At 38.8% G+C, this 27106-nt stretch overlaps 1 protein-coding gene and 1 long non-coding RNA gene across 2 annotated transcripts in view; both read right to left on the bottom strand.

Moving 5' to 3' along the window:
* Positions 1-209: 209 nt before the first annotated feature.
* LOC310733124 overlaps positions 210-27106 on the bottom strand; it is a 90856-nt gene continuing 63959 nt past the window's right edge. Inside the window, exon 2 of the long non-coding RNA XR_014535627.1 lies at positions 210-3849. This is a non-coding gene — a long non-coding RNA (uncharacterized lncRNA). The remainder of the gene's footprint in view (positions 3850-27106) is intronic.
* inpp5l (inositol polyphosphate-5-phosphatase L) lies at positions 210-27106 on the bottom strand. The gene is made up of 16 exons (XM_083554064.1): positions 26464-27106; positions 19674-19715; positions 19476-19576; positions 18022-18109; positions 13866-13929; positions 11641-11744; positions 10734-10786; positions 9277-9396; positions 8271-8352; positions 8087-8179; positions 7673-7747; positions 6847-6920; positions 6620-6731; positions 6250-6318; positions 6019-6084; positions 210-3469 (listed from the first exon to the last, which is right to left on the bottom strand). The coding sequence occupies exons 1-15, from the start codon at positions 26530-26532 to the stop codon at positions 6043-6045; spliced, it is 1188 nt and encodes a 395-aa protein (XP_083410190.1). The 5' UTR covers positions 26533-27106; the 3' UTR covers positions 210-3469; positions 6019-6042.

Below are 27106 nucleotides of genomic sequence, written 5' to 3'. Positions count from 1 at the left end.
GGAAACATGTTTTCCTTTACATTGATCTTTGATCAATTTTTTGAGTCGTTCTTTTTTTTTTTAATGCATTGCACTCCACATGATCACCCAATTGGGTGATTGCATGAATCAGCAAGTCTGCGGTTGTAGCATGTCAGTGTAGGTTTTATGTGCATCACTTATTTTTATTCAAACCGAGAATCATTTTTAGTAAAAACACCAATGAAGACTTTTCATGATTCATAGATACATTTTATTAAAAGTGGGAGTGAAACCACACAGATTAGGTTCACATACCATTTGAAAATGAAACATTTGTGATTTCGAGGCGTAATGCTGAACAGAGACATTGACTTTCAGCTGCTTCGGAGGTACACACGCAGTCGAATAACTGCTTCCTGATTCTATTTTTCTTCAGATAAATATGACAAACAGGAAATTCAAAAAGGAAAACAGACGGTATGAGATACACGTTTATATGACACATTTGGCACAAGCTGTGCGAGTCTGTGAGCGAACAGAACCTTGGGAACGACACAGTGTGATGGCGCGTTAGTCAAATCCGAGGCGATTCTTTTATAGAATGAGTGTAAGCGAGACTTCACCTCTATTGACCACTCTTCCCTCTGCAATCAGCGGAAAGCCCGAAAGCTGCCGGAATCACAGCGCCATCAATCTCTTCGAGGTGTGTTAATGACCGCGCCGGGTCAGGATTTAACTGGCTTTCCTCTTTTCACATGCCGATGAGCCAAGACAAGCCGCCCCTAATCTGTCTGTCTGAACAAACAAAACAAACTAAAACAAGAGCAGCCGCATCGCCTCGAAGGGGGTTAAGCACTCGTTTGTTTCGGAGCAAAACCACATGGGCGAGATTCAGACAATCTCAGCGAATGGATGTCCCACCATGTAAATGGTGGAGGTTATGAAATTCAGATTAGAAGCCGAACACTATGGAACCCTATGGAAACGTATAATAAATACAGCTCAATATCAGTGCAGGTATTAAATTGTTTGACTTGATAGATAAAGACCTGGTTTTTTTTTTTGTTTTTCTTTTATTATTTCATTTTCACCTGGTATGTTTTTTCTTTAGGAAAAGGCTTTAAAACATTACATTTCAAGGGATGCTTCACATTGTACTAAAGTATAATATTTCATATATGACATTATATATATTTTATATATATAATATCTGCCTATCATCACATGTCTAATTTCAAACCACTCTGAGCAAACCTTCTAAAAACGCTACTGTAAAATATTTCTAAACAATTTCTTAGTGGTCCTAAATCAACCGTGTGTAAAATTAAAAACGCCGATAAGTGCAAACATTAGTGGCTACACGACGAGCCCAAAGAGACTCCCAGCGATGATCAGTGCCCTTTACAACGTATAAAAGTTATAAATTATGCTCTAAAAAAAAAAATAATAATAAAATAAAAAATAAAAAATAAAAAGTAGTGTTTCGATCTCATTATAAAATCACAAATGCCAAAAAAAAATATCAGTGCTTCTCATTGAGCAACATTACAGCCCCTGTATTGAACTTCAGCTTGGAGCAAAGCTCTCGAGAGCAATGCGTTATGTCGAGCACCATCATGGATCAACTCCAACAAGTCCATTATTGACAAATGGGCAGTGCAATTTAACCCTCGCACGTAAATTATCGATTTGGAGAAAGGGAAAAAAAAAAATTCTCAGGTTGCAGGGCGAATAGTGTGTGTCTGTGTGTGTGTGTGTGTTGGGGGGGGGGGTATTTAGATTACACAAATAGATCGAATCGTACTCATATTAAAATAATGGCCTGCCTGTCATATCAGTATCCTTTACTTTTCTTGTGCATGCTTATATGGTGGTTAATGAACATCGATTGTCGGTGGACCGGATTGGTTTTAAAATAAAAAAAAATAAATAAAAGCTTAACGATTCGTGATGGGACACCATGTTGTGTGATTAGGCCACTAAAGAAAACATCAAACAGAGTATAATTTGTGTTATTAACAGGATAAACGTGGGATAAAGAACCACAAAATCATATATAAAGGAGTAAATGCTAAACAATTCACAGATCATTAGAGTACAACTAAGGACACGTTGTGTTTCTTTCTAAGCACGTACCTTGCCACCGGATTATTCATAAATGAAGGTTAAGTACAGAAGGTAAAGGCATTATAGCAGCATGACGATAAAGCAATACAAGATTTGGTCATAGACTTGGCTTCGTATATATATACACTATATGGTCGGAGGTTTGTAGGCACCTGACAATCGAACCGTGTGCTTAATGGACCGTGTATCAGATCACTATTTAATATTAATTATAAACTCCATTTTCCTGCGAAGACTTTCGGCTAGATTAAGGCACGTGGCTGTGGGGCATTAGTTGGATCAGGTACCAATGTTGGATGTTGAAGTCTGGGGTTCAGTCAGGGTTTTGAGGTTTGGTGGGGTTGAGGTCATGGCTCTGTGCAGGAGTTCTTCTTCTTTAAACTTAACACAGGACGTCTTTATGGCGCTCGCTTTGTACATAGGGTTTGTACTTTTTTTTCATGCTGGAACAGTGTTTGGCCTTCTAAGTTCCAGTAAAGGGATATTGTAATTCTACTGTAAAGAAAGACATTTCTGTACAACTGTGTGCTTCTAACTTTGTGGGTGTGATGGTCAGGTGTCCAAAAACTTTCAGTCATATAGTGTATACATATAGATATGTAGCGGAAAATGAAAACTAAGGCAACTTCTGTCTAAAAAGGTCAGTCGAAAAGGTTTCGTCTGACTACATCCCTCACACCAAAAAAATTACAATGTACATTTAGCTTTATATGGTGTTGTTATATAAAAGGCGGTTTGTAGCTACAAACTGAAGCTATTTTTAAAAGTCTGTGGGCGTGTCTGTCTCTTTGGGATGCATTTCCATATTTCATACGCTGCTGATGGCCTTTGGATTTCGTCCCTGCCTGGTGCATATTCTCTCGCTCCGATCCGAGAATGTCTGACTTACTGCACAGCAGAGATCCCAAATTAAGACGACAGCCATGGTGGAACGCGGCGGCAACTCGTACTATATAAATGTTTATAAGCCTAAGGAACGTATATTTAACATCGGAATATAAGTGTGTGTGTGTGTGTGTGTGTGTGTGTGTGTGTGTTGGGGGGGGGGGGTGTTGACTGAGCAGCTTGTGCAATTCTGAAGTGTACGGTGTATAGCTGGAGCTTGTACTGAGCATGCTATTGATATAAAGTTGGAAGAAAAAAAAAAGCTAGTGGATTCACGTGCATTCCCTGACTGTAGGGTTTGAAGACTGGTGATAATCTCAAATTGAGCAGGAAACTAAAATCTCTTGAGAACTGTAAAAATGTAGAACTTGTACTAGGGCTGGGCTGCATCATTTCTCTCCCTCCCCTTCCCTTGTGTGGTTTGAGGTCTACGCAGGTTGTGAGCTTTTGTAGCAGAATAACAGCCATCCGGAAACCTTCTTTTTCACGGACACACCTAGGAGACAAAGACAATAAAGAAATTAGAAGTATAGCTTTTGGTTATGACAGGACATCTTGAAGTTTCATGCTGATTCAGTTAAAAAACAGTTACTTCTGGAAAGATCTGGACATAAAAATAATGAATTTTTGTTCAATATTTGTGTCATGTTTCAGATCTTATATTTCAAAGAAGGACATTTTTGAATACAGGAAGTAGAAAATTTCAAAAAAGAAGACTCTTGTGGTTGGTACAAAATACTGACACTGCAGACTCCTTCCATAATGGTTTTAAATGTTGAACTTCTCATAAAAAATGTGCACATTCCTTTTTGTTCAAAATACAAAATAAAATCCATTAGGCTTAGATTATGAGCTCAGTCTGCCAAAGGAAATCCTCTAGTTAACGAGTTGTTACTATAAAAACGAGACCATGTTAGAACAAGCACATTGGTATGAAGTAAAAAAAAATAAAAAATCAGCAATAATCGTTTTTGACCAATCAGATTGGAGACGGTTTCGTTTGTCACGCAGGACAACAATCAAACAATCAAAAACGGCAACAAGGCCATCTACGCCGCATCGCGAGACCTATAGAACACGCATAAACCTGGCGGCAAAACGAAATCATGGCCGTAAAAATGCCAATAGAGGACAACAAGCCAAGATATATCCTCCTCGCTAATGCTGATGGCTGTAATTAATAAACACCGGCGTATTTATAGCACCCTGCTCGCTGCTAGTAACGCAGCAAACGGCGGAATGTCAAGGATTCAATAGCCATGGATCAGGGGAGGTAGAGTGACAGCTCTGTTTTTACTGTTTTACACAGAAGGAATCTCCGGGGGCCTGCGCTCGCTGCGAAAGAACGTGAAAAAGAGCGCTGGAGTGGAAAATGGCTCCATGAGAAAGCAGCGAGCTGAACTAGTGAACACGCATACTCCAATAAACATCTGTCTAACACTAAGAAAACACGGTGCACAGAAACGTGCTCGGAAAAAGACTATTAGAGAAAGAACTACTCGTAATACTAGTAATAATAATAAAAATAATCATAATAAATATGACAATAATAGCAACAATAATATATGTTTGTAAAACAGTCCTGTAAAAAAGAATATTAATATGACAGCGAGGTAAATTTTATTTTGTTGTATTTAAATGCTGTAAACCTGATTATAAAATACTGCATAAATAAAGCTTATAATAATAATAATCATAATAATAATAAATTATTTTATGAATGCAACCACTAAAATAATAATGGCTACATAATACATAATATAATGTAACAATGTTGTTTTAATAATAATAAATATTATAATTTTTTTTTTTTTATAGTTTTACTTAACTTCTACTACCAAATTTTTTTTTTAAATGTGCTAATAATGCAAATAATGAGCATAATTAAAGATAACTAATAAAAACTTTTCTCCTTTTTTATTGTTAGATTTTTTCCTCATTCGTTCCACAATTTCAAGTTTTCTCTTTACATTACAAATCCTAAATATCTAAAAATCGAATATGATATATATATATATATATATATATATATATATATATATATATATATATATATATATATATATATATAAACTAACCTTAATTCACATTTATTCACAACATAAACAATATAATAAAAAATAAATAAATAAATAAATAAATAAAAAAAACAGATGTGCCCTTTGAGAAAATTTACATTCAGGTTCATTAAAATGCATGTACTTTATAAAGAGAATTAAGTATGGTTACACTTTGCAACACAATAGTAAAAGTGTACTCATATCATTTATGAATTAACGCATTGATGAATTTTGACATTTCACGCAAACTAGCAGCAGATGGCTCTTACAGATTAGTGCTGTCACGAAAATTCAAAATAACACGCTGCTGTTTGATTGATTATTTCGGTTGAAATTGAGCGTTCGACTTTTAAAATAAATTAATTAATAAAATTCTATTTTTAATAATAGAAAACGGATATGTAACAGAAATTATTCCAAATACACTATAAAGACAAACATATTTTGTGAGGGACACGGTTGTATAGGATGTCTTTGGATGGCATTAAACATTTTTATTCACCTGAACTAGGAAACCAAAACCTCTTCCAGCATGACAATGCCAGTGTGCACAAGGTCAAAAGAACTCCATGAAGAAATGGTTTATGTCGGTTGGAGTGGAAGATCTTGACTGGCCTGTTATAGCTCTGACTTCAAGCATATTGAACACATTTGGAATGAATTAGAACACTGCCTGAACTCGGACATCCTTACCTCACCTACATCAGTACTCTACTTTGCTTATGCTTTTGGGGCTGATTGAGCCCAAATCTCCCTAACCACACTCCAAAATCTAGTGGAACATCTTCCCAGAAGAGTGGAGTTTTCTATAGCTGTAAATGGAGACTAAATGTGAAATGTAATGTTAAAAAAAAACACACAAATCATAAGGCCAGGCATCCGCCAACTTTTGTCCATATACTATATAACAACTTGATTGATGAATTGATGAACACAAAGACTTTTTTTCTGTAAGCATACAATGTGTGCGCGCTAAATCCCTTACCCTTTAATAGGTCCATATTTGATATCATTGGTTGTTGGATTTCAGTGCAAAGAACAAGAAGACAGGCTGGAAAATAAAGCAAAATACTCAGAATGAAGGATCTCACAAAACACAAAAAAACTACACAATATGTGAATTAGATTTAATGTTTAATTCCCAGTTATTGTCAAATATCAGTCATGTTGATGCTGCGTGTGGAATCCACAGTCCATTCATTTTCTGGTGCATTACCTTGTGGTCTCCCATGCAGACCTTCTGGCCCAGGATGTTGTACACGACGTTATTCTGTCCATCGTTTCTCTGTAAAAGACAATATTAAATCAAGCAACTCATTTATTTTACTCCTAGTTACCTACTTAACCTAACCTAGTTACTATACAAAAATAAATAATTATGAGGAACTGCATTTATTCAGTAAAATTATTCATATTTAATTATATTACAATAAAATTAATAATAATCAGGTACTTTGTTGCTAAGTAACAAATCTTTAAAAAAAATTTTTTGTTTTACGTAGAAAGTCAACAAAAAGTTTTTCCTTCATAAGACAAAGACTAAATAATTGTGAAAACCTGAGGGTTTACGGTATGTCAGGACTCACCCTGTAGATGACGTCCCTTGTGTTGTGGGACATGAGGATGCGATCACACCAGGCTGGACAGCGTGTGTTCATGTACTGCGTGGGTTTAGAGTAGTCTTCACTGTAGGGGTAACTGCAAATAGACATGACAACAAAATCTATATTAACATAACATTTTAAAACAATGCAAACATGAACACTCTCAACATTAGTTTTTTTTTTGTTTTGCTTCGAAAGATCTGAGTTACCTGGGAAGAAACCGAATCTCCTCTTCTGTGATGATGTCATCGAAGGCTGCTGTCTCACTGTCATACTCCAGGAGCTAAAAGGTGGTTTAAGACGAGGTGGCATTTACATAGACAGAATAAACTTTAGGATTTTAAGAGTTTTCCATGCTGGTTCTGTTCTCGAGCAAACCGAGACTTAGGCTTTTAATCAAACTCTAGAGAGATTCTGTTGTGGCCCAAAACCGAGATGAGAGAATCACAGCAGCTGTGCGTTTTGGAAAAATAGATGGATGGATTTATGTGAAGTGCATGGATGCATTAATGTAAAGAAAACCTAACAAAACACAAATGAGTGAAACTATTTATTTAATCAGCTAAAAAATGACTCCATAACATGATTGGGTAGAAATTTGTGCACTTAGCAAAGTGGTGCCCAACCTTTTTTGCACTAAACCAAATAATGTGCATATTATATTACCATTGTAAATATTATATAATTTAATAATTCATTTACCAATTAAATTTTTTTATAAAAAATTGAACTCAAATCAACATAATACAGAATCAGAGGGATCTTAATTTATCGATGCAGAGGAAAAGATTCGGAAAGTGCGGAAATTCAGCCTATTGCAAAATATTTAAAAAGTTTTTATGCTCTCTATGCGGCCCGATACCAAATGACCCACGACTCGATAGTTGGGGGCCCCTGAATTTAGCACTTTTTTGTTGCTTTTAAATTCATTTAAATTTGATACCAAACCAAAAACAAAACGGACCAAAAAGAACCAATTTCACTCTGAATCACACTGAGAAGTGAGACAGTGCACACAAACGACTTTTAGCTCACCTTTTGTCCAGTGTCCTCTCTGAAGAGTTTATGGTGCAGGTATAAAAACTGCTTAGTCTCTATTTGAAACAGCACCTGCTTTCGGGAAAAGACAGACAATAGAGGAAGGAATATAAAAAGACATCTTGAATGTCAGAAGAACAAGACTCTAAAGTCTCGTAAAAACGAATCACGCATTAACGACGAGCGATCTTAATGCAGACATGCATTTTCTCCACTGGCGATAAAAAGTCAATATTGTCTCGCGAGTCATAAATCTAACCCCGGACAGTGGTTAGTTGAACACAACAAGAGTCAATAAATCATCTGGGTCCAGCACAGGTAGTGTACAGAGCAGCAGGGATGCCATATTCTCTATGGATTTAGCGTTGTGCAATCTATCACCACGGTGATTACATGAATCACCAGGCGCACCTTGTGGTCGTTGCCTTTTTCCTTGTAGATGATTTTCTCCACTTCGTTTGTGCTGTCCATCTCCATCTGCACTTCTGCAGTCGTAGAGAGGTCCTGAATATACAGACAATATAGTCAACACACCTTCGTACCCTGATGATGAGGTGTGTACTGTATGTGTGTCTGGACCAGATGTAAATCGTACCTGTACTAGTCTTAGTGTATCGAGGCGGAAGTTAAAATCTCCGAACAGGAAGAAAGGCAGTGGTCCAAAGTCATTAGATATCCTGTGTATCAAAGACATTTGTTGGTTCTGTGTTATTTTGATGCACACACTAGAAAACTGAGACGCTACACTTGTAAGTACTTATAAGTACTGTAATTATAAAGCGCACCCATATATAAGCCGCACCCACTGAATTTGACAAAGATTTATTTTTTGAACATAAATAAGCCTATAAGCATCTATAAGCTGCAGGTGTATACATTAAAACTAATGAACTTTACACAGGCTTTAACGAAAGACAGTGTCTGTTACACGGTGTAATGGGTGAAATATGTTGTGGCTCCTTCAAAAGCAGAGCGGTATTTTGGGAATAGCCTGCCGCCGCATTTTTCCGCTATTACTGCATGTGTGCAAGACCGAGGAATATGTATTTATTATTTTCTGATACTTATTTCTAAGTTTTTTTGATTAACCCGCAACGCTGTTGCCAAGAAAAATAAAAAAGTTTTGGAAACCTGTCTGTGCTTATATGATTTCTGTTGCAAGTGGAGTTAGCGCGCTCTCCCTTCACCCAGACTCAACGCGTTACAACGGCTTGTATGTAAGCAGTAGCCGACCAAGAAAGTCATTGTTCACTGTCTTTCTCCTTCCTTTCACAACTATTTCTCTCGAGAGTTTTTCTCTTGGCATCGTCGTGCGTTAAAAAAACTATTTTTCTCCCGATGCCGTGCAGCTCAGAACACAGGTGAGGTGCATTTTCGTTTCCGTTCGGAAATTTCATTGGTCTAATGTTATGGGGCTCAGTTTTTTGGCTTGAAGTTTGTGAAACCAGGAAAAACCCAGGAAAAATTCATAAATAGGTCGCTTCGTTGTTTAAGCCGGGACAAAACGTGGAAAAAAAGTAGCGGCTTATAGTCCGAAAAATACGGTATATGGGTTTTTACAGATGTTGCAGCTGTTGTAGTATTTGTAGTCATGGGCTGACCTGCTGATGACATAACGAAGAGCTTTCTGTCTGTAAGTCGAGTACACAGAGGGACTGCATTTGCAGGCTACGAGGTTCGAGGCGTCGTGAAAAAGGTGCACGTTCACCAAGTCCAGGCCCCTACACACACACACACACACACACACACACACACACACACACACACACACACACACACACACACACACACACACACAGAAAAAAAATGCTGGGTTTACAATAACCTTATACACTATATTGCCAAAAGTGGACACCTGGTCATAAGAATGGTATGTGCTTTTTAATCATCGCATTTATAATTTTGTCCCAATTTGCTCTTAGAATTCCCTCCACTCTTCTGGGAAGATGTTACACTAGATTTTGGAGGGACCTTTTAAAATTTGTGTTTATCAGCCACAAGGGTGTTAGTAAGGTCAGTGCTGATGTAGGGGAGGTGAGAAGGCCTGGGGTGCAGTCAGTGTTCCAGTTCATCCCAAAGGTGTTTATTAGGGATGAGATCAGAGCTCTAAAACAGGCTACTCAAGATCTTCCTCTCAAGATATTCCTCTCCTCTGTAAACCAGATCTTATATATATATATATATATATATATATATATATATATATATATATATATATATATATATATATATATATATATATATATATATATATATATAAGATCTGGTTTACAGAGGAGAGGAAGATCTTGAGAGGAAGATCTTGAGGAGTATATATATATAGTATAATATAAAGGAATATTTATGCAAGCCACTGTACATAAAGTAAAAGGTAGACATTAAAGGGATCTCGATAAAGGAAAATAAAGAACCTTAGCACCAAAAAAAATAACGTGTTCTACATAATTCTAGCATCTACCTTTCAAATTGACCCTGAAATCTTTTCTCTATCATGAGATTTATTTTTTTCCTGAATCACGGCATTAGCTATCAAGAGGGAGTGTATAGTTGTGTGTGGGTGTGTGTGTGTGTACATGAGTGTGCCTGTGTACTCTCTCTATCAGTGCTGTCACTCTCACTGGCTGCTATAACTCATTAGCTGTAAGGAGAATCTGTGTGTGTGTGTGTGTGTGTGTGTGTGTGTGTGTGTGTGTGTGTGTGTGTGTGTGTTTTGTCAGCGCAGCCAGGGTAACTTGGCTCATTAATCATTTCACCCTCATACGCACTTTCTAGGCACCTGCTGCCACGAAAGCTCTATAAATACGTGTCTGATATTACTGCCAGTCATGCACGCTGACAAGCTGCACACGCTCTTACACACACACGGCTTTTTTTTTTTTTTTCCAGAGCGGATGTAAGGTGTTAAGACCCAGGCATGTACACACTCTGGACACACAGCATAATTAAAAAACCAACAGAGAACATTTAGAGAATGAGATACAAGACAGTATGTAGGGAAAAGAGTGTGTGTGTGTGTGTGTGTGTGTGTGTGTGTGTGTGTGTATTCATGTTCACATACTGGTTGTGAATAAGCCAACGTGTCCTCATGTAGCCTTTCCTTGACCACTTTCTCTGCAAAAAGATAAATATGTCAGTAACTGTGGTTCAAGATTTACATTCGGACTGAAGCTGTTTGTCAGGTCAAGTCAAATTTCCTTCCAAATGTACAATACCATCTGGAACAGCAAACTGACTAAAGAAGCCTGGGAAAAGCTTTGGAGGATTCTTCCTGAAAATGTTCCTAAATTGAAATATTTCGATTTAATATTCGCAATGACATCTGTACAGGTGGTCCCCGACTTATGATGTTGATGAATTCTGATGACCCATAATATGGCCTAGGACATGGCCTAGCCTACCCAAAGTCTTAAGAATGGTAATAAGTATGGAGTAGTAAACTGTACATAATTACAGTACCAAACTATATAAACTATAAAATATTTGTCAAGTTGCTATCAACATCATCGTAAGATCGAAAAGTCAAACCATCATAATTCGGGGACAATCGGTATTAGATTTAAAAAAGGATCAAGGTAGACATTTTATTAATTGGCATATCTGGTCATGAGGCATTCATGTAGGAGCAACCAGATTGGTTTTAAACCAATGGGAAGGCTACGGTAGCTAAAAAAAAAACAGAAAAGCATCTCCGCAGCCACTATACGTCGAGCCTTGAACTAGAAAGGTTATGACAATGGAAGACTGTCTAATCTAAAGTCATCTTCGAAGGCTAAAGACCACATCTCAGCCACAGAGAGGTCTGGGCTTGTCCAAACAACCCCCCAAATGTGTTATAAAGACAAGATCATTGAATCCTCAATTTAGAGGCTAAACTTAAATAAAAATGTATGTGGATTTGTTTCCTGCTCCTCATTTGAATCAATCCAATTAGTTTTTTTCTATTAGTTTTTTTTTTTTGCACTCACATCTGGCCAAAAGTTTCTCTGAAACTTCTCCTTCTCCACCGTCGTGACTCCAGACAGCGAACCTGCGTACTTGTTGCGTCCTGACACCAATCTGAACTCCTTCGCTAGAAGAGTGAGAGAGAAAGAGTGAGAGGGGGGGGGGGGGGGGGGGAGAAGCAGAGTGAGTAAACAGCCGAGAGAGAAAGAGCAAGACATGCGAACGTGAAATCAATGCACTAATGTCGAATTCGCTCCCCGATGGCGTGCACAGAGATTCATAAGGCACGAATGCGATGGGGGAACCGAATTCGGCAGCGCGCAGAGCTTTATGGCTCTTCCATTAGGCTTCTTCTTTAAGGCTTATTCATGAGACGGCGTGACGGGAATGCGCACGCAGGGAAAAGAGGAAAAAAACAAGACTCGGGAGCGGCCTGAAAAAGCAAATTAGAATCGGAATTGAAGAGCGTTTTGTTGCGCGAAGCCAGACTGAGTGATTAGAAATGAATCGAGGCCTGATGGAAGCAAGCTGCCGGGGTTTACGACGGTCGCTCGGATGGATGGCACGCAGGCTTGGAGTTGAAGATAATACAACTTCTGAGCAGGAATTCGAACACCTTATGAACTTACGGGTAATTCGGAACAAATGCGATTATTTAAATGAAAAGATGGTGAAGGGAGCCTCCACTGTCGGCGAGTGGTTTCCGATATCAAGATGTCCTGTTCTGGTGTTACTCTCCCTAAATAACACCGGAAATTGCTTCCTTTAGGTAAAGTGAAAGTGCAAACAAATTCTTGTCATTGCGTGATTGACACAATACTTCACTAAACTAATAACCGCAAAGTACGAGATGATAAAACACGATGATTGCCGAAACCCAACAATCTAAAAGCTTTTGTGTTAGGCCGTATTGGCTCAAAGATAAACTCCTGCAGCTTACAGAAAGAGCTTTTGTCTGAAGTGTTCCAGGTTTGGGCGAATGTTTGAATTAATGAAAAGAAGAATGGAATGGAAGAAGCGTATTTGAACAGCAGGTTCAGTTTTGTAAGCTTTATCTTAAAATAAATATTTAAATAATTAATTCGGGTTTTTTTTTTTTTTTTTTTTGCAGTCTATCATACGGTATATGATACAAAAGATCATTAGCTGTTACTTTATTCTATTTCATTGCGAAGTAAAGAGAGATTGTTAGACAAGCACACTATGTGACTGCGATAAATCTGATAGCTATCAAAATGTATTACACTGATCAGACAAATGTATGGGGGACACCTGACTTTTCCAGGCAGATGTGTTTCTTCTCCAAACTGTTACCACAAAGTTGAAGGCACACAATTAAATCTGATATCTTTGAACAAAGTCGAATTAGATTTGTCCTTCACTTTATCTGGGACACCAAAACCTGTTCCAGCATTGCAATGTCCCTTTGCACAAAACCAGCTTTATGAACATATAGTTTACTTGGGCTGTGGTGGAAGATCTTGAAATGATCACCATGAATTGACATCCTCAGAGAAAATGTAATCAATGTGGAATGGGATGTTCAGAGAGCACATACAGAATCTTACGGTCGAGTGTCCACAAACTTTTGGCCAAATCTTGTAACTTACCATATAGATAACTAGTACCGTAATTAGCGGGCTATTAAGCGCACCCATATATAAGCCGCAACCACTGAATTTGACAAAGATTTTTATTTTTAAAATAAATAAGCCACACCTGTCTATAAGCCGCATGTCTACACTGAAACTAATTAACTTTACACAGACTTTAACGAAAGACAGTGTCTGGGACATGGTGTAACGGGTGAAATATGTTGTGGCTCCGCATTTTTCCGGTATTATTGCATGTGTGCAAGACCGAGGAATATGTCCTTATTATTTTCTGATGCTCAGTTCTCAGTTTTTTTGACTAACCCGTACGGTAATATGGTAATCGAGTGAAGTGAAAAAATGACTGTAGCTACATACCAAATGAGAACTATTTTTTATTTCCTCATTTGTGGAATCTATTCGTCCACAAGGCAGTGATGAATAAATAATGAATAATTATATGAGTGAATGAATGAAAGAAAAAAGTTCAGCCTTGAAATCAGCTTGTTCTGTCCACTACTGAGATTTCATAACAAACTCGAAGACGTTTCACTCAACTGTTTAGGAAAATGAATCTCATCCTAGCGGGAATCACCACAAGGTAATGAAAAAAATATATATAAAACTCGTGTCATGTCATGTCTGTGATCTCTTACCACTAAAATCGTACTGCTGGATGTTCTCCAGAGATTTGTGGATGAAGTAAATGCTCCCGAGGGCCTGTGGACACATGCAGCGAGAAGAAGATGACTTTATTAGCATGTAGTATGTTGTTTAATATGGAGGAAGTGCAGCTAGAAGACAATAATGGCCTTTGTAAGCTTTGCCACATCGATTTTCACATCTTTATAAATTATGATCATTATCTATTGATATATTTAAGCCAAAGGTCGGCGTGTCGTTTGTACGACACGTGTACGACGCGGGGATATCAAATCGACGTGAAACAATAGTGTGTGGAAAAAACGATACGGTAAAAATAAGACACTAGGACATAAATATTGCACGCTGCCTTATACACACACACACACTCGGGAGTGGCGGAGCCGTGAGTGGGTTTAATGTACTAGCCGCCCAGCTCCTGCGCTCGCTCATCAATCGCGTCCCACCGAGATCAATAAGGACAGAAAATTAAAACAATCACACAGTGATTAAACACTCAAGCCACAGAGCGGACCAACGTGGGACGAAGAAAAATCACCTGCCGTTCTGGGCCTCTTCGCGCTGCAGCACCAACACCTGACAAGCTCTTAAACACCCACACACACACACTCGCTGACACACACATACTGCCACAAGGTGAGGTCCACCGAGGGTGACCAGACATCCCCAGGAGGAGGGAATAAATCTTGCGAGTAAACCGATGCTTGTTTAATACGACGGTGCTTTCCAGATGACAGGCCCTGAGGAGAGCAGATCCAAAGACAGGAAGCTTGAAGAATCGCAAAAATAAATGTTTTTTTAAGTTTTTCCAATTTCCCTGACTTTTTTCCCCCCGCTTGGTTCTTTCTTTCTGTTTTACACAATTCGAAGAATTGTTCGGTTTTCGACAAAAAAAATGTATTTAACTAATCCGGTCATCTTTAAAACATCTGTATTGATCAGGGACGTGAGGAAAATTATGGACGCACAGTTCTAACAGAGAAAGCTGATGTACTGGTTGTTTTAAACAAAGTGAAAAACATCTAAATGTTCAGGTGTTGGTGGTGTAGTAGGCGCCATGGCTTCAACAAAATCTTTGATTTTGATTGTTCGATATAATTAAAATTAATTAGTGGACGTGTGAAACCGAACCCTGTTCCAGCATCACAATGCACACAAAGCCAGCTCTATGAAGGTAGGCTTTACATGGGTTGGAGTAAAAGATCTTGAGTGGCCGGCTTTAGAGCTCTGATCTCAACCCTATTGAACACTTTTTGGGATGAGTTGAAACGGTGACTGCACCCCAGGCCTCCTTACCTCACCTACATCAGTAACTGACTTTACCTGACCAACATTTGGCTAAATGAGCACGAATCTCAAAACTCCAAAATCTAGTGGAACATCTTCCCAGAAGAGTGGAGATTATAACAGCAAATAGGGACTGAATTTTGCTCATTTGTCCACAATATTATTACTATTACATTCTTACTCCAATTAAACACATATAGACATATAACATTCTATAAATGCAACTGAGGGTGTAGTGATACGCTGGAAGAGGAAGTCAGAGACAACATCTCTGTCCAGCACGTTTCCGAGGCAAACTGTAAAGAGCCTGCTACAGAGCTACTACTACTCCCCCTAAATATATGGCATTTATCAGATGCTCTCCAGAGCAACTTACAATTATGTCATTCATACAACTGAGCAGTTGATGGTTAGGGCCGTGCTCAAGGGCCCAGCAGTGACCTCTTGCACTACCATTTAGGTGGTGGTGCTTTATACTTGTCACATGCACTTTTTTAGCACAGTGAAATTCTTTCTTCACAAATCGTAGCGATGTTAGAAGCTGGGGTCAGAGTGCAGGGTCAGCCATGATACAGCGGCCCTGGGGCACTAAGAATTAAGGGCCTTATTTAGGGGACCCAATTAAGGCAGCTTGGCAATACTGGGGTGTGAACCCCAAACCTTCCAATCAATAACTCTGAGCTGTAACCAGAGAGCTTCCACCTCCCCCAGAAATACCTCGTTAAGGTATTTCTGGACAATAGTTTAGTGCTCAGGGGGGTCTATAAATTGTGAATTCCAGCTCAATCTTTAATTCAGCGGAGCTGTATTACTAAACTTTGAATCCTAAGACTTTGAATGTGTTATACACTCTTACACACACCTTACTACCCAAATAAATCCTTATAACAACTCAAACTCGCCCACTTCTTCAACTGCAGTCACTTGTGCTTTCGTTCAAAATCAAAATGTGTAATAATAAAACATGGACATCTCACCACCAATTACAGACGATATAGAGAATGAAAACTACGCATTCCTACAAAAAACAAAACAAGGTCAAGCATGCAGAGCCGTGTCCCCGTTCCACACATCTCTGCATTCTCATTTCTCTCACGCCGCCTCTATTGATTTGTTATCAGTTTTCCTGAGGTTGTACATCATCGCTTTCCTGGGCAATAGCGTGTGTGTGCTTGTGAGTGTGTGTGTGTGTGTGTGTGTGAGAGAGAGACAGAGAGAGGAGGCTGCAGCAGTACAAATTGTGTTTTGATAAAAAATCACTTGTAAGTCAATATTTGTTATTAAATGCTGCACTAACCTGATTGATGAAGATAGGTGTTAAAACTGTGCACAAGAGCTTGTTCTGTGTGTGTGTGTGTGTGTGTGTGTGTGTGTGTATTTTATTTGCATTATATATTATTATATACACATAAGCATACAAACAAACATACACTCCCCCTTCTGGTGTGCAGAGAGTTTTGTGTGATTTGTGGGTTTTCTGTTTTGTGTGTACATGTATGTGTGTGTGTGTGTAAGCTGTGGAAAGGGAAGCTTGTTTAAATAAAAAAAAACATTTATAATAAAAAATTAATAGTCAGAGTTTATGTATGTATGTATGTATATGTGTGTGTGTGTGTGTGTGTGTGTGTGTGTGTGTGTGTGTGTGTGTGTGTGTGTGTGTGTGTGCGTGTTTTCATTCATAAATCAGCATACATTCAGCGAAAACAAAGAGAGGGCATGTGTGTGTGTGTGTGTGTGTGTGTATTGAGGACAATGTACAATGAACAATGTACATACATTTACTTTGTGTGTGTGTGTGTGTGTGTGTGTGTGTGTGTGGTAAAGAGGGGAATTTGTTTCAATTATAGAACAATCTAAATACATTTACTGTGTGTGTGTGTGTGTGTGTGTGTGTGTGTGTGTGTGTGTGTGTTTTCTTTCATAAATCAGCATACATTTGATGTAAACTTAAAAAGAACGAGTGTGTGTATGTGTGTGTGTGTGTGTGTGTGTGTGTGTGTGTGTGTGTGTGTGTGTGTTAAAGAGGGGAATTTGTTTCCATTTATACAACAGTTTTACATACATTTACAGTGTATACGGTGTGTGTGTGTGTGTATGTGTGTGTGTGTGGAATAATGTTGTAAAGGGGTAACAAACACAGCCACAGCTGTTCAACAACTCAAGTTCTCCCCCTCCCCAAAGTTTATTTATCATGGCCAGACTGAAGATGCTGATCAATAGTTTTAATCTGGACTTAAACGTATTGACTCGGCCTGCTGCCTGGCCACTCCCGCACATTAACCCAGTCCATCAGCTCCCAAATGCAAAGCCTCACACACACACACACACACACACCCGTGACACATGAAAGGTCTATCACTCCTCACCTGGGTGGGCTTAGGGTTAATATCCTGCCACTCTTTCCAATGTCATGATTTCTGCACCTGAAGCGATCCTGCAGTCCCTATCAATGATTTCATGCCGACAGCTCTGTGTTTCTGCGTTGTTTCTTTTAGAACCAGTATAAACTGAATTCCATTTAGGATTTCCAATATAACACTCCAATTCCAATGAATCCATACACACTATGAACAACAGAATTGAGACACCCATTTTCGCCACCCAATATGAACAATCGAGCACACACACACACACACACACACACACACACACACACACACACACACACACACACACACACACACACACACACACACACACACACACACACACACACACACACACACACACACACACTGGATAAATGACCAGCACAACAAAGGGTAACATTTCTAACCCCCCCTAAAAACCCTGACTCGATTGTTGGTGTAGTGCTCCATCTAGTGGTCGCAACCATAACTGAACCCTGAATCCAGCTCTCACCGTGAAGTTGTCCTCTGTCTCAAAGTCGCTATCAATGTAGATGCACACTCGATCAAAATCTGACATCTCCATGCTGGACTCGATGGTCCTGGATTAAAAGGGAATAGAAGAAAAAAAAAATGTAAGTGGAGTGGAAATAAACATCATTTATCAACCTCGTAAAAAAAGAAAAAAAAAAAAAAAACTGTGAGAGTCAGAATATATAAAATATTTCTGTCTCTGAGAACTCAGGTTCATGACCCTAAATGGAAACATGTCTTATCAACATCATTCATGCACTGTTACACCAAACACTGCACAATTTTCAAATCTAGTTGGTCGAAAAAAGTGTTTTTTTTTTTTAGCTGCTGTCCAGACAGAATTGAATGGTTTTGAAGTATGAAATGGTAGCCAAGTTGGTTTAGTATTTTTTTTTTTTTTTTTTTTTTTTTTATCTTTTGCAGGATGTTGTACTGTGAAAGCTAAAATAAAAAACAAAACTGACTTGTATTGAGCATTTTGGGAAAGAGTCTCCAGGATCTGAGTGGTGTAGCAGTCAGTATAAATTATGCTCATTTGAAAGAAGATGGTAAGTTGGAATAACTGTTTATTATGCCTGTTTAAAGTTTAGAAACATCTCATCGACACATCCATGTCTCAAAGAGGAACTTGTGTAAGAACTTGTTTAAACAGTCAAACATGGAGGTGGGAAGCTTGATATTTTGGGATCGTTTTGAAGCAGGGAAGGTTGAAGACTTGTTCCGGGGGAAAGAAATACTGAACCAACATGGCTACCATTCCATGGCTATAATTCAGCACCACACAATTCCGTCTGGACTGCGGATAATTGGATCAGACTTCACCAGACAACAAGACAATTAGCCAAAGCATACGGAAAAGCTCTGTAAGCGTTCCCAGTTACCGCACCTAAATCCTATTGAACTTCTCTAAACAGAACTGGATGGTAACGTCTACTAGTGAAGAACACCTTTAGTAAGTTGAGTGTTCAATCAAAATTAAGTGAAACATCTGTACATTTCTATATAAGTTTGGCCCAAGTAAATCTTAACACCATTAAATGACCTATTTTGCTGCATAGAAACATAAGGGACATGTGTCTCTCAAAAAAAACATAAAAGCCAAGATGTTTCCATACTTTTGAAAGCACTGTCTAATGAAAACAGAAACTAAATAGTCTTCATCATGTTTTATAATATTAAACATGAGTATAACCGATTGAAAATATAAAAGAAATAAAAGACTTCAGGATGTGATTTTATAGAGAAATAATCCATGTTAGATTGATAACAGGCCACCGGAGCTGATTACTTTCTGACCCATCCTGTTGTGTTTCATTCTTTACATACAGCCTTCCATGAAATGGGTGTGCGCTGTAACCTACAACCCAAATGAACAGTTTAATACCATTGTAAATACCGGACATTTTTGTCTGCAGCTGTTATAATCGGACCTACCAGAAGAAGTTTTCAGCGTGAGTCATGTTGGTCTTGTAGTCTTTCCCCCCAACCTCCTGAAAATGCAGGGCGATGAAGTGGGGCTTGTGAGTGTCCACGGTCTGCTCACGCAAACACAAAGATCGTTCGCATTGTTAGTGCGTGCATATTCATTATTCTGAATGAGTAACGATGAAACCAAGAATCCGCTGAACTCACCGTGTAGAATTCTAGCAGCCAGCTGTTTTGGATTTGACCCAGCTGTGGAGGAGAGGATGATTCTGGTGTCAGTGTCACAATCATTCATCTTAAAGAATATTTATGCAGTATTATATTCAGTAAAAGAAGGTGAAGCTTCGATTTGGGTAATGCTATATATAAATAATGACAGAAATAATTCCTTTTTTGGTGCCGCTATTCTTATGCAAGATTTATGATATTAATATAAATAGGTTCAGTTCTGTTAGTCACTATCAGCCCTTTCTGTTCCTCATGGGGGCCTGTAGCTATGGCTTTCTCTGTGTCATTGTGTGAGTGTGAGTGTGTGTGTGTGTGTGTGTGTGTGTGTGTGTGTGTGTGTGTGTGTGTGTGTGTGTGTGTGTGTGTGTGCGCGCGGTTATTTGTGGCTTTATCTGTTTTTCCTATAAACTATCTTGCACTTGCTTCTGTTTTGTTGGTGAAAACTTAGTCATGTAAGCATCTTATCACTGATCATTTATCAGCTGTACAATTGGTCTGTGTCACATTTAAAACTATAAAAATGACTTCAGAGGTCAACCAACGTAAACACAGATGAAGGAATAAAGTGCCACCTTTGACACGCTCTTGTTCTTCTTTTTATTTCTTGTGAAAAAGACGTAGGTGCATAAACTATCTAGAGATAGAGATGTGGGTTTTTTTATACACACACACACACACACACACACACACACACACACACACACACACACACACACACACACACACACACACACACACACACACACACACACACACACACACACACACACACACACACACACACTTTACCATTAATTTATCATTTTCAAAGCACATTTTTGCCATAATGTGGATGTTGGACGAAAACGTTTATATTATTATTATCATCTGACAAAGCAAAGATTTTGCCATCTTCCAGGTTAAAATTGATTTATTGATTGGTTTGTTAATTTGCTGTTAGCAATATAATAATGCGAATCATTTTTGTTACATTGCTAACAGCAATCAAATAAATAAACAAATATGTATGATTATTATATTAAATAATCAAATAATGCAATTAATAATTATTATTGTTATTATTCTTATACTGGTAACAGTGTTAAAGTAAACTTGGGTAAGATACAAGTAATTGTGTAATTAAACAGTATATATTACTGTAATATTAAAATCGAAATGAAAACATTACTATAACCGTGATTACATTTGAAGCGTTATCAAAAATGATACCTTTTTGATTATTATTTTCATTGTGGTGTTTCTCTTTGATACTGTTATTATAATTCTTTTCATTTATTTTGCTGTCGTTGATGATGATGATTAATACATGCCCTAAGCCTGGGACCTAATTAATTAAAATCAGGGTTCAGTGCAATCAAACGAATCCTAAAATCCTAAATCCTGAGAATACTCAAACATCTCTGATTAAATAAAGGGAGCTTGAACAAAGAGCAGCAATAACCTAAAGCCTGTAAAAAAAAAAAAACCTGGTTCAAAGGTCATGGTGAATAAAACAGAAGACTCAGGCAAGACAAAACTATCCAAAGTCCAATAGGTGATAATGTGGGTGAGAAAACCAGAGCCTCCTTGCATACATTTAGGTTTAAGACTCGGGTCATGTTCCTGGTATGCATATCTTACATAGTCATAGGTAAACCGGTTTTGAAACAAGAAAGGTGTAGACTCATTTGTGAACACGAGAGGGGAGAAGAGAAGAGAAGAGAAGAGAAGAGAAGAGAAGAGAAGAGAAGAGAAGAGAAGAGAAGAGAAGAGAAGAGAAGAGAAGAGAAGCTCTGAAATCATGAAATATATTATCAAATGATAATATATTCCGAATATATTCATTTGTTAAAAAGTATACATATACACTATGTGGACACCTGACCATAATATTTGTATGTGGCTTTTATTCCATATTTATTTATTATTTAGTTATAATTCCCTCCACTCTTCTGGGAAGATTGATTTTGATTGATTTGTTTTACTAGATTTTGGAGTGTGTTTGTAAAGATTTTGTGTTCATTCAGCCACAAGGGTGTTAGTAAAGTCAGGTACTGATGTAGATGAGGTGAGGAGGCCTGGGGTGCAGTCAGCATTCCAATTTATCCCAATAGGTATGAGGTCAGAGCTCTACAGCAGGCCACTTAAAATCACTCCAACACATGTAAAAAATATCCTCATGGAGCTGACTTTGTGCACAGGGGCATTTTCATGCTGGAACAGGTTTGGGTCTCCTAGTTAAAGTGGGAAAAGGAAGGGAAGGGAAAGTTAAATTCATCCAAAGACGTCTTATACAATTGTGTGCTTTCAAATTTCTGAAAAGAAAAGAGCCAATTTCAATATAGTGATGGTGATAAGTCAAGTCAAGTTTATTTCTATAGCGCTTTTTACAGACATTGTCTCAAAGCAGCTTTACAGAAATCAACAGTCAAGGTGAATGGGGTGCATTTATCCCTGATGAGCAGCCGTGGCGACTGTGGCAAGGAAAAACTCCCTTAGATGTTATGAGGAAGAAACCTTGAGAGGAACCAGACTCAAAAGGGGAACCTCATCCTCATTTGGGTGACATCAAGAGTTTGATCAGTTTGATAACTAGAGAATGTTGAAGTTTAATGTTGTCGTTGAATTTCATCACTGCCTCCTGGGATACAAGAGATCTCTGAAGCTCTACCTTGACCCACTATGTTAGGCTCGGGGGCTTTGCATAAATTATTTGCATGCGTGTGACTCTGCGCTGGTGTATTGCGTGGGAAGAACCTGTATACAGCTCGGCTACGACAACAAAACCACTTTCACTGAATTCTCATGAAAATTCTATTCTGTTTTTACAGTTTCAGCAATTACTCATGGATCACTCATAACACAATTTCCTTGCTTCGTTACGTAATGTCATTAAAGGTAGTTCTCTTGAAGAGGCGATGTAAAAATGATTCTCTTAAAGAGTAACACACGCCTAAATAATTAGGGATTTTGCATGTCATTATCTGAAACTGTAGTCTTTTGGCATCCTTCAGGTATGGAACGTTGACGTAGTTTACCAGAGACTGAGTGCAAGCAGCTCTTTCATTATTTTAATTAAGTAGTATACTGTATTCAGCAGAAGTACACAAGAAGGAAATGAGAGTATTTAGCAATGGCCAGAGAGATACTAATTAGTAAAAAATGAAGCCAGGCAAATGAACGCGATCTTGATCAGGAAGTCCAAGAAAATTAAAAACAAGCCTGAAGGAAACTCCAGGAAACTCAAAAGGCCTGGAAACAATTCATGGCAAACAAAATGACTAAATTGTTTTATGCCAGATAGATTAAATAAATGGCGTATCATCAGTTTGAAGCAAAACAAACTAGTCAAAGGTCTGCACGCAGAAGCACTCTCCAATGTTATTCTGTCTAACAGCAGTCTAGAAACAAATCATTCACTCTTCAAGAGGGGAAAAACATTTAGGTCAGTGGAAACTTCCTTCATGGCCGGTCACAGGAGAATTCCCTGAATTTGTGCTGCACAATTTGCCCTCACTGGAGCCATAGAGCTGATATTTAAGGGTAACTTTTAAATGTTGATAATTTGTCCTTGGGAAAAAAAAAGCCTTCACCAGCCTTAATAGGCAGAAAGCTGGAGAAAGATGTCATGAGAAGTGTTGGACAACAGCTTGTAGTGTAAAGTGTCTTGTGGTTTCTCACCCTTTACACATTCACTGTGCAGTAGAAGCTGTAAATACCAAGTTTTTATGCAACTGATCTACATGGAAACGCACAAAAAAACCCGCTGCTTTTTGTCTTAACGCTATCAGTTGTGCATACTTCAGCTTAAAAATGGTTAGAGCAGAATACTGTTTGTCACATTCAGGTCACCAAGTAAATATTTCATAGCTTTTCAGCACTAAGAAGGTTTTCAAAACACCTCGGGTTTCTCACAGCTCCTGTCATATCTGTTAGGCATCAACGTGAACACGAGAAGCCTCACCATTTTTGGAAGCTGGTTTTCAGGGCCAGCATGTCAACGGTGACCTACTCTGAGAGGAAAAGTTTAAATGTTCTGAGGAAAGATATTCATCTGTTTATGGTCACAACGGACCCAAACATGCACTCTTTGTGCCAAATATGGCCACTGAAAGATGCATGGATACGTGTCTAAATTTCAGCTAGTGTACAAGCAGATATAATATAAACGCTGACCAAAGCTCTTCAGACAGAATGTCAGTTTGAAAGCTGAGAACCGACATGGTTGTACCAGAAAAGAGCTTCACATGGGCTTGTTTTTTTCCCAATATACAACCATTGCTATCAGTGGAACTTAAAAGTGTAGCCAGTAATTTTTTGTTGGCGAATGAAGTCACCCCAAAACCAAGCCCACAAAACATGTACACATGCACAACTTTGGTTAGAACACCTGCACCCCAGCGCAAGAACTAGGGCTTTCTGAACTGACAGGAAACATGATAGGCAAGCTAATTTCTGATTGGTTGCCTGTTGGCGGGCCACTTGATTGTTTTTTTCACTTGGTTTTTTACCAGGTTCTTTACTTGATTGGTTATCACATCTATAACAACGAAAATAATGTTGACCACCAAAATTGGCAGGTAAAACAACAAGTTGAGCAACAAAATATTTTTTTATATTTGCCAGAATGTAAGGAGAAATTGACCAAATCATCAACAGCAACTTTGAATATGTTTTTGGAGGTATGTTACATTCTGTAAGCCCTTGTAACTAAAAGTACAACTGATGTACTCCTGAAGATATCACAAGATTGGTAAAGTACTTCTACAGCTGCAAGGTTTATATTTATATATATTTTTTGTAAGGAAATATATTTTTGGAGGACGTAATCAGTGTCTGCATTTTGTACCTAGTTCTTCATTGAAGATTTCCAACATTAAAAAGTCTTTACACACAAAAGACAAGCTGAAATTCTTTTTGTATTCATGACTGTTCAACAAACCAAAATATGGATATATACATTTTATTTATTTTTGAATAAACTAAAAAAGTTAGACTCTCGTATTTATGTGCTATGAGAGGAACTCCATAGAATCTGACTGGATGGTAACATTTTCTCAATTTTAGAATTGTAGCAAATATCTCCATTCCTGAGGCGTTTTTTTGAAGTCATAACTCCGATTTCTTTTTCACTAACAACCTATGAGAAGACCTAGATATTGTGAAAAAGAAAAATGCTTTATGTCACATATACATTGTAGCACATTAAATTTTTTTCCTTGCACATCTCAGCTAGTTAAGAAGGGCTCAGGGACCCAACAATGGCAGCTTTCCGATACATTGGCATGAAGACCTGACCTTCTAATCAGTAAACCAGAGCCTCAACCACAAAGCCACCACTTTCCAATAAAGTACTTGTTACTCTTTCTTTGCATATCAAGGGTAAAGAGGATTAAGGGCCTTGCTAAGGGTCCAAGAGTGGATATGTGGCGATACTGGGACTTGAACTCCTGACCTTCTGATCAGCAACCCAGAGTCTTAACCACTGAGCTCTTACTTCCCAACAAAGCTTATGTGAACTCATAGTGCAGGGTCAGCCATGATACAGCACCCCTGAAGCAGAAAGGGTTACGAGCCTTGCTCAAGGGCCCAACAGTAGCAGCTTGGCGATGAGAGATCTTCCAATCTATAACCCAAAGACGTAACCACTGAGTCTCCCATTTACCAATAGAGGATTTCAGTTGTCATATAAACATGACAGCACTGTAAAATCCGAGCTTGTTAGGAAGCAGTGTAAAGACCAGTGTAAAGGGCCAGCCACGATACAGCACCCATAGAATAGGGGCCTTGCTCAAGGGCCCAACAGAGGCAGCTTGGTGGTTCTGGTTGTTTCTTAAACCTGACATGGTTCGCATGTCACGTCTGTCATTGAGGTTTGTGGACATGTTTTTTGGCGCCAATGCCTTTTAAACGTGACGCAACAAGCAGACGACTTCCTGATTTATTTGAATGCAAAAGTTCCACCCCCCCAGACTTTATACCGCCGAAATGCACCACGATATTCACCTGTATCACGGGTTATTAAGGGTTAATAAGGGCTGTGTACTATGTATGCACACAATGTAGTGCTGTAGTGCAGGAACAGGTTGGTGTAAGTGTACTTGTGTGTGAGAAGTGCACGGTTTATAAATGTTCATTCATTCATTCGTTTCGAGTATAAACGTGGGGGTTTGAGTCTATTTTTAACGCATTAATAACAATTATTTCTGCTGACTGACACGGGAAAAGTATGGAGTCTGGTCGGGTTTAAACCTCGCTCGATTTCCTGTCTGGTTTAAACACAAACACAAGCGCGGCTGGTGATAGGCTGGGGGCCGGCTTCCTGTCACGACCGCTCGCGACGACACTCACGCAGCCAATACCGTAACAGCGCGCTTTGAATTCAAGTCCGGCGGCTACTCGAGCCCGGGGATTCTAAAGGCCTGTACGGTGAGCAACGCGAGCCACAGCGGGTGCGTCGAAAATTGCGCAAATTGCGTAGCGTGTCCAAAACGGTAGGCCGTACGCGTAGTGTACTAGTTAGTACGCTAGTATGGCACTTTTGAACGCAGTATTTCAGGATCCCAGCTAAAAGGATTAGTGCAAAACTGCGCATTCAGAGAATATTGTGAAAAGGCTACAACCTAAATGAGCGTTTTTGCTATCTTGGTATTTGTAAGCAATAGGTAATTAACATAGATGAGGTTGTTTTCATGGATACTTTAATACGGTCAAAACAGCTGACTCAATGTGACACTTTAAACGTGTTTTTTGTGCAATAATAATAATAATAATATGAACCAACACTTACATTGTCAAATAAAGAGCCAACATTGGCAGTGACCAGTAACACGTCCGTCAGCGTCTCCATCATCATCATGCAATTCCAATGTACTGGGTCCAGGAAAGAAAAAGTCTGATGTTTGCAGGAGCTTCTCACGATTAGACCCTGGATTGCAATAAAAGCACCACTAAGAAGCAGATATGGAGTAACTCGAGTGCTCTATCTTATCTCCAGGACATATCGACATGTTGTGAGTGGTGCTCCAGGTTTAACTTGGCTCCTTCAACATTTTTTTCACGTCGTTCCCTTCACGTCTTCAGGTCCACTCGACACGGTTGGACTTCTTGTCCTGGGTTCATGTTCTCCCGGCATTAACGCCGCTCACTGCCGCAGGTTTCTTACAGCGTTTATCCTGGCTCTGTTTATCAAACGTGAAATCTGCAAGGACTCGCCCACTAAGGCGTTTGACCACGCCCCATAACCTAGGAGACGTGCTGTAACAGCTGTCAAAAAAGTTTTCAAGCCACGCTCACCGTGCCTCCTGCAAACGGGTTAAACTCCGCCCATTAATTGTTTATCCCCGCCCAAATGTTTGGTTCAGTGGCACTTTAGAGGGGGGCAAAATGAAATGCTGGTTCTAAGTAGAAGATCAAACACTGTCAACACATTT

Source organism: Silurus aristotelis (assembly GCF_946808225.1).
Source record: "Silurus aristotelis genome assembly, chromosome: 11".
NCBI classification, from domain to species: Eukaryota; Metazoa; Chordata; class Actinopteri; order Siluriformes; family Siluridae; genus Silurus; species Silurus aristotelis.
This window is presented reverse-complemented; position numbering and strand designations above follow the sequence as displayed.

Bases quoted from the DNA above. Each gene is read 5' to 3' on its own strand.
- inpp5l (XM_083554064.1), bottom strand. From the start codon at position 26,532: ATGATGATGATGGAGACGCTGACGGACGTGTTACTGGTCACTGCCAAT. The intron at 13,930-18,021 runs GTGAGAGCTGGA...ATGTGTCCACAG, and splicing joins AGACAGAGGACAACTTCACG to GCCCTCGGGAGCATTTACTT. The intron at 9,397-10,733 runs GTATGTGAACAT...GTGTGTGTGTAG, and splicing joins CGTTGGCTTATTCACAACCA to GGGCCTGGACTTGGTGAACG.